This window comes from Carlito syrichta, unplaced genomic scaffold, assembly GCF_000164805.1.
Source record: "Carlito syrichta isolate Samal-C Ts95f unplaced genomic scaffold, Tarsius_syrichta-2.0.1 Scaffold304720, whole genome shotgun sequence".
NCBI classification, from domain to species: Eukaryota; Metazoa; Chordata; class Mammalia; order Primates; family Tarsiidae; genus Carlito; species Carlito syrichta.
In genome coordinates this window covers 25,924-34,730 of record NW_007248816.1, presented here as the reverse complement: position 1 = coordinate 34,730, position 8,807 = coordinate 25,924, and the positions used below count along the sequence as shown (strand labels likewise).

At 42.3% G+C, this 8,807-nt stretch overlaps 1 protein-coding gene across 1 annotated transcript in view; it reads right to left on the bottom strand.

The window, feature by feature from the left end:
* Positions 1-7,756, bottom strand: part of LOC103263096 (protein virilizer homolog) — a gene marked incomplete at its 3' end in the record, with an annotated part of 35,930 nt that extends 28,174 nt beyond the window's left edge. The window contains exons 1-2 of the mRNA XM_008060768.1: positions 7,623-7,756; positions 1,276-1,391 (exon numbers count right to left, since the gene is read on the bottom strand). Coding sequence (XP_008058959.1) covers positions 1,276-1,391; positions 7,623-7,685 — 179 coding nt within the window. The remainder of the gene's footprint in view (positions 1-1,275; positions 1,392-7,622) is intronic.
* Positions 7,757-8,807: the final 1,051 nt, after the last annotated feature.

The window sequence follows — 8,807 nt, the reverse complement described above, 5'->3', positions numbered from 1 at the left end:
CACTCACCTCAGCCTCCCAAAGGCGCGAGATTATAGGCTGAGCCACCGAGCCCGGCAAAATGCCTGTTTTATGTCAGTTGTTAAAGTTATCTACAATCCCATGCCAGAGACCATGTCCTACATTTTATTTCCCATAGAACCAAAACAAAGAAAGCACCAAATAATTACTTGCCAATTACAACTAATGGCTAATTTGAAGCTACAAAATTATAAGAACACACATGTATCAGGCTAAGATGATCACTATTAAGTCATGTAAAGTGATACCATAAAATAGTAAAAATGCAATAATGTAGCAAAAAATATATTTCTAAATAGTCAAACTAATTCTCACTTATTTTCAGGAGAAAAGTCAAGTTAAAAATACTTTGAGCTGGGCTTGGTGGCTCAGCCTGTAATCCTGCGCTTTGGGAGGCTGAGGTGAGTGGATTGCCTGAGCCCGCAGGTTCAAGATCCGCCTGGGCAACTTGCCAAGCCCTCATCTCTACAATAAAATTTTTTAAAAATAAACGGGCGTGGTAGTGCGCGCCTGTAGTTCCAGCAACTTGGAAGGCTAAGGTGGAAGGATCGCCGGAGCCCAGCTGGTCGAAGCTGCGGTGGCTGGGAGCGGCCACTGTACTCCAGTCTGGGCAACAGAGTGAGACTCCAACTCAAAAAAAAAAAAAATGCTTCGTCTACTTGATTTGCCATCCCAGATTATGTTGGAAAAATGAAAGCCTATTTTCACTAACTTAAAAAAAAAAGTGACTAAAAAAGAAAATCCTACCTAGAACTTGGGACAAATAATTACTCTTTTCACATTTAAGATGATATACACATTATGTAGAAACCCCAGAGTTATTACAATATAGAATAACCATCACTGAACAAAGTTTCAGGATCTTATTACTTGCAAAATATTACCTTTAATCTTTGCATTTAAGAATGTTTCTTTGGCTGGGCACAGTGAATCACACCTGTAATCCCAGCAATTTGGGAGGCAGAGACGAGAGGATTGCCTGAGCCCAGGGGTTCAAGACCAGCCTGGGCAACTTGGTGAGACCTCGTCTCTACAATTAAAATAAAAAAATCAGTCTGGCGTGGTGGCATGAGCCTGTAGTCACAATTACTTGGAAAGCTGAGGCGGAAGAATCGCCTGAGCCCAGAAGGTCGAGGCTACAGTGGTCATGCCACTACACTCCGTCTGGGTGACAGAGTAAGACTCCAACTCAAAAAAAAAAAGTTTCCAAGATAATCTTTAGTCAAAAAATACTTCAAAAAGGAGAATTGACTTACCCATATGCTCTATTGTCAGGCAGGCTGCTATGAGCTCTTACTCCTGGCGGTATGACTCGGACTTCATTGATATAAACCACACATGGAAAACGAACCACATCTATATGAGAACTTTGCTTTAAAAAAAAAAAGTGAGGGGACATACTGTAAGCAAAACAGTTTCTCCATTCAAAATGTATTCATCTTCTGTTATTTTCACTCAATTATTTATCACAAATAACTTTAAAATAAATTCCATATAATTAGGTGTTATTTACAATGTTGTATAAATCATTTTTTAAAAATAGATAATAAAATGTACTAGTTAAGTCTCCAATTTGCATACCATATTTTGCCCAGTCCAATGTGGACCCACAATCCTTTATCTGAAACCTCTGGAGCCAGATGCCTTTCAGAATCCTGACTCTCTGGATTTCTAGAACAATAAGTAATCATGACACAAACACTGCATATTACTTAAGAACCCTAGTGGTTTCTGGGGGCAGTACCTTGTTATCAAAACATTAATATTTCTGCAGTCACATACATCAACACTCACACTAAATAAAGATTATAATGACAGCATCCATTCAGATCAGACAGTAAAGCCAATGAATCCAGGACAGACATTTCTATTTTTTGCCATTTTTGAATTTCTGAATTATAGATAAGAGACTGCAGAGCTGTACCTAGATTAGCTGACTTTGATAAACTTACATACCAACTTGTATTAAGGGAAGGAATTTAGGTACTGAGTAGTTAAGATAAACCCCTACTGAAATTTTTTTAAAATTCCACAAACTAAGAGTTGATCATAATAAAAGAAACACTTTGTATTATATTAAGTATATAGTATGTATCATTGTATCTATATTTTATTTGACAAAGATTAGACAAATGTAGCTCTTATTTTCAATAATTAAAAATTATTTTCATATTGTTTTTAGAATATTTTGCATAAACTTTTGCTAACAGTTTAGTCAACTGTCATTACCTAGTGGTCAAAGTTCCTCATGACAACAATGGCTCACATTATTTGCAGCTAGAAAAACTGAGTCTCCCTTCAAGCTGCAAAGAATATCATGCATATCAGCAGACCAAAAAAATGTTCAAGTTAGTCTTCCCCGAAATGTAACAGAAGATGACTTTCTAATTTTGCATGTTAAATTTGAAGAGTGTAATTAAATGAATGGGTATAGAAATCTCAAGATGTTTACTGTTCAAATGCACAAAAAAGAATGCAAGAAAGAACTTGGAAGATTCTAGAAATTACAAGCATAGTTCACCATGGCTAGAGGGCAAAATAGCAGAGGACAATAGTGAAGAATAGCTAAGTACAACCAACAGAATTACAAAAAATAAGATTTTCACCCATAGCCAGAAGACAACTCCAAATCTGCATCTCCATCTAAGACCTCTCTGCTCAGTCCCAGACTATATCTGTGAGCCATGACACTGAAGGCATCTCTACTTCAGTGTCCCCTGGGTACCAAGCTCAACAAATCCAAACTGAGCTGCCCCCTACGATCAGTGATGGAACCACTGCCCACACAATGTCCAAGACATTGTCATCTTTGTCTTCTTATTCTCTCTCATCTAAATCATCCAACCATTCAAATACCAAGCCCTATTGATCAAACTTCTCAATAACTGTCAAATCTGTATATTTTCCTCCATTCCTACGCCACTCTTTTAGTTCTACATACTATATCCCTCTAATCTGGATTGGAGCAATAAGATCTTAACTGGTTTTGTGCTTCTTTGCTGCCTCCTTTCAGCATATTCTCCTAGTAAAGTGTGATCTTTCTGTAATATAAATGAATTACTCCCCTGATCCTTTCTGCTGCCAAGCCTAGGTCTTATAAACAAGATTAGCCGCCCCCAGAATCAGAGTCTCACTCTGTCACCCAGGCTGGAGCGCAGTGGCACACTCACGGCCACCCCAGCATCCACCTTCTTGAGCTCTGATGATCCTTCCACCTCAGCCTTCTAAGTAGCCAGAACTGCAGGCGTGCGCTACCACACCCAGCTAATTTTTTATTTATTGTAGAGACAAAGTCTCCCCAAGTTGCCCACCCTGGTCTCAAACCAACGGGCTCAGACAATCCACTTGCCTCGGCCACTGAGCTCGGCCTATCTTTATTTTTAAAGGTTATGGTAAAGCTGTTTCCTGCCTTATGCTTCTATTCTTACAATTTCTTTCTTCTCTTTCTACCCCTTCCTTTAACTACTGCATTTATTCCTACCACGTCCATTATTACTTCTGCAGATAAGTTTCAAACTGGTTTACTACAGAAACTCTAAAATAATCTCTAAAAAAAAAATGTAAAAAATTTTTAAAAAAATAAATAAAGAACTTTTTAGTATCAACCACGCCCTTAAGACTGTATTTTAGGGCAAACACCCTTGAGTCCCCTCCCACTGTGGGAGCTTCTCTTTTCTCTCAATAAATCCTGCTTTCTAAAAAATAAGACTGTATTTTATCCGGGCGCAGTTGCTCATGCCTGTAATCTCAGCACTTTGGGAGATAGAGGTGAGAGGATTGCCCGAGCTCAGGGGTTTGAGACCAGCCTGAGCAACATGGTGAGACTTCTTCTCTATAATAAATCATAAAATTAACCAGCTGTAAGTTCCAGCTACTTGGAAGGCTGAGGCAGAAGGATCGCCTGAGTCCAGCAGGTCTAGGCTGCAGTGGCTGTGAGCATGCTATTGCACTCCAACCTGGGCAACAGAGAGAGACAGACTCAAAAAAAAAAAAGAAAGAAAGAAAGAAAAGAAAAAATTGTATTTTTTTTTCCCTGAAGATAGGGTCTTGCTTTGTCATCCAGGGTGGAGTGCAGTGGTGGAATCATAGCTCACTGCAGCTTTGAACTCCTGGTTTCAAGTGATCCTCCTGCCTCAACCTCCTGAATAGCTACGACTGCAGGTACACAACACTATGCCTGACCAATTTTGTATTTTTTTGTAGTGATGGGGTTTTTCTATATGCCCAGGCTGGTCTCAAACTCCTGACCTCAAGCAATCTTCCTGCCTTGGACTCCCAAAGTGTTAAGATTGCAGGCATGAGCCACCACATCCAGCCTAATGCAAACAATTTATTACTGCCCATCTGCTAACCTGAACTTTCACTACATTTTTGTGTTATGTCTCACTTTTTCTTCCCAATTTTGCCACTTCTATGAATATATTTTTTTTTTTTTGAGTTGGCATCTCACTCTGTCGACCAAGCTGGAGTGCAGTGGCATGCTCAGGGCCCACCGCAGTCTCGACCTGCTGGACTCAGGTGATCCTTCCGCCTCAGCCTTTCAAGTAGCTGGAACCACAGTCATGTGCCACCATGCCCGGCTGAATTTTTTTATTTATTGTAGAGACAATGTCTCGCCATATTGCTCTGATTGGTCTTGAGCCCCTAAGCTCAGGAGGCTGCCTCCGCCTCCCAAAGTGCTTGGATTACAGGCGTGAGCCACCATCCCCAGCACTTCTATGACTATTACTGATCAATTAATCTACCTAATGTATTTTACTAATTGCATAATTTGCCTGCTTAAACACTACCTACTCCATACAAAATAAAGTCCATAATCCTGTGTTGAGCATTCAAAGAGCTCCCTGATCTGGCTTTGAACTACCCTTCAGGTGCCACTTAACACTGCTACTTTCAGGACAGATGATGGACTACTCCACTAGAATGACCTTCTTTCCTAACTACAACTGTGAAATATTTCCCCTTTCACCAGACCAAATTAGTATACCAAACACCTTGACAAAGTCTTTCCTGCTACTCCCAAATGAAGATATCTCTCTCTCCTCTGAAATAATGAAGGCTTTATTTATACACTCAAATATGGCTAAATAAATACCAACTGGGGCCAGGAGCAGTGGCTCAAGCCTGTAATCCCAGCACTTTGGCAGGCCAAGGTAAGAGGAATGCCTGAGCCCATGGTTTTGAGACAAGCATGGGCAATTTGGAGGGACCGAATCTCTACAATAAATCAATCAGCTAGACGTGGTGGCACATACCTGTAGTTCCAGCTACTTGGAAGGCTGAGATGGGAGGATTGCCTGAGCCCAAGCTGTGGTGGCTGTAAGTATGCCATTGCACTCTAGCCTGGGTGACAGTAAGACTCCGACTCAAAAATAAATAAATAAATAAATCCTGGGTGACAGCGAGACTGGTTCATAGATAAATAAATAAATAAATAAAATATCTAATATGTCAGAAACTGAGGGCATTTTGGAAACAAGATAAGCCCTATAAAATTCTCGCTGTGCTTCCTTACGTACTCTACTCTAACTTGAATCATAATTTTGTGTACCTAACCTCCAATACTGAATTACAAATTTCTTTTTTTTTTTGAGAAAGCAGGATTTATTGAGAGAACAGAAAAGATTTCACAGTAGGAGGAGACCCTAGGAGGTTGCCCAAGTTACAAACTTCTGAAGAATAAACACGGGCTGGGCGCAATGGCTCACACCTATAATCCCAGCACTTTAGGAGGCCAAGGTGAGAGGATTGCCTGAGCCCATGAATTGGAGACCAGCCCGAGCAACTTGGCAAGACCTCGTCTCTACAATAAATCAAAATGTTAACCGGGCATGGTAGCACACGCCTGTAGTTCCAGCTACTTGGAAGGCTGAGGCGGAAGGATTACCTGAGCTCAGCAAGTCGAGGCTGTGGTAGCTCTGAGTATGCCACTGCCTCCAGCCTGGGTGACAGAGTGAGACTCCGACTCAAATAAATAATAAATAAATAAATAATAAACACTTGAGTATTTCATATCACCCACAAACCCTTTCTTCCTCCTTTAAGATTCAGTTTGAGTATGATCTAACTAAGCTTTCCCCAATCACCCCCCAAAAGGTATTTACAACCCATCCTATTCTCTAATGGTCCTCAATTTTCCTCTGAGAATTAATAAAAGAATAGATTAAGTGTATGATAAGCGAATGAATGTCAGTTTTCCTACTAGACAGTACTAATTCCATTCATCATTTGCTTCTTTCTTTCATTGTTAACTGTTCTCTATTTTTGTACACATGATAGGTTTGTTCAGATCCAACTACTGCCTCCATTGCGAGTTTTCGAAAGCCTAGCTGGAATTATAGTCAGAGAATTATACAGTCATTAAACAAACAACGCTAACTGATCCACCTGAAATGTGAAACCATAAACTAATTCACTGTCAGAAACGCTAACCCAAAGGTCTTCAACTTTTGACTTTTACAAACTTGTAAATCATTCGTTAAATTATAATATCGAAGTTGCCAACTTTTTGTTTTGCTGAGCAAAATATTAAGATACAAACAGTACTTATCATCATCACTATCTCATGAAACAAAGGACACTGTAAACATTTTTCACTCAAATATGTATCGAGCACCTACACTGTATTAGATACTGACAAGGCAGCGGAGACAAAGTTGAGAACAAGAGACAGTGTATCTATTCTCATGGAGTTTGATACAAGAGCACATCTAAATCTTGATTTTTATAAAAAGCAGAAGGAAAGAAATAATTTCTAAAGAAAGACTAGCTCTCCGAGTTAATGAAGTTCATATTAAAACAAAGCAATGTGAGGTTCACATTTTTTTTTTCCGATTTCTCTGTGGACTTCACTGAAATAGCCGGCTTTTGGAAAGTTAACTAGCTATATTCCATTTACACCTCGCGAAACCGATCGTACGTTCAGGGCGCTCAAGCAATTTGGTACAGAAAGACCACTTCCCAACACCTCACCCTCGCCCCTCAAAACGACACGTCTGCTTTCTGGCGAGGCTGCCTTCACTCTCAACTCTCCCCTCTCCGCAAGTCTTCTCCACGGAAGCATCTCTTGTCGTCACGAGGGAAATCTTCCCATACGTAAGTATTAAAGTTTCAGGACAAACTGGAGAAAGCCGCAATCGTAAACCTCACAACTGTCACAACTGGGCAACACAACTCCCGTTAGAAAAAGGACCCAAGACGAGGGATTTAGAAACATCGTGACTCGGAAACCACGAAGCCAGCGCGAGCTGCTCGGACCCTGCACTGCTGTCAAAGGCAAGCGACCCCAGGCCCCTCCCAAACGCCACCTGAGGTAAACCTGAGGGCCAAGATCCTCCCCTCCTCAAGGCCAAAAGTAAAAAAAAAAATAAGGGAATGCAAGCAGAGCCGCCACCTCGACCAAAGACGCAGGGGGCTCAAGTTAAAGCACGGAGACGCAGGGGCTGCTGCAGCCCCCCCTCAGCCGTGGCGCCCACACCGTGGAAGGAGTGTGTGTGAAGAATGAAAAAGCAAGCGACAGAAAGGGAAGTTGAGGAAGCCGACGGGTTTTTGTAAGGGTCCCGGAGTCGAGAAACAAAGTCGGAATTAAGTCACCAAGTCTTACCTCAGCGCTAGGGTGTTTAAAAGTATCTAAAAATAGCAGCTCCATCGCCGAGTCCACCGCCATGTTTGCCGCGGGCGGGGGGCGGGGGGAGGACTTCCGGGGCAGCGCCCCCACCTCGCGACAGCGGCTCAGGAGAGGGAGAAACGGCCGCACTTCCGCTGACCAGAGAGCGAGCGCTTCCAGCCTCGGCCTATCCCGACGCGTCTTGCTGCCGGAAGTTGACGCCCGCCTTCTCCAGCGCGGCGGATGGCGCCCTCCGAACGCGGAGGGAGGCGGAGTGAAGGGAGAAGGGGCCTACGAGGTCTCCAGTGATCCAAACCTGTCATTCTACCGCGTTGCGGAGCCACCACGGCCTCGGGGTGGCGGAGTGCGGAGCCCGCTTTGGGGACGGGGGGGGAAGGGAAGGCTGCCAACTCTGAATCCGGCCATGTCCACTCTCCCTCCAGAAAGCGGCTTTGCAGCGACGGGAGCAAAATGCAGTGAGCGAGGTTGAAAAGTAAGACGTTGATTTAAAAAGATGAAAAACTATTGCCTCAACACACGTAGAGGTTATTTGTTTTGTGAAACTGTAAAATGCGAAGAGTAAAACCTAACCCATGGGGTGATTGTGAGGATTAATTGAAATAAAATGTAAGGAAATGTATAACATGAAGTACCAGGAACAATTAAAAAGGAGGTGGAATGAAAAGCCAGCCTCCCTGTCAGATGTTGATGAGCAACTGGAATCCTGCACAGCTGGCTAGATAGTCAATTGGCACAAACCCCTGGGAGCGCAACTAGGAATGAGGTGCCTATCCCCGCTTCTAGGAAAATTCTTGCCTCTGCGCTCGGATATTTAAAAGTAACTAAAAATAGATAATTGGTGCCCAAAGACATCCCTACAAATACAAGAATGTTCATCGCACACTCTACAGTTGCAAAGGGGCATAACATTTAATTGCCATTAACAGAAGTAATAGGTTCATGTTTTTATATAATAGTAGTCTAGACAGGGTAAGTTCACACCTCTGATCCCAGCACTTTTGGAGGCCGAGGCGGGAGGATGGTTTGAGGTCAGGAGTTCAAGATCAGCGTAGGCAATATACCAACAATCTGTATACACAAAAAAAAAATTTTTTTTTTTTTAATTTTGACTTAGAGTCTCACTCTGTCGCCCAGACTAGAGTGCAGTGGCCACTCCCGGCC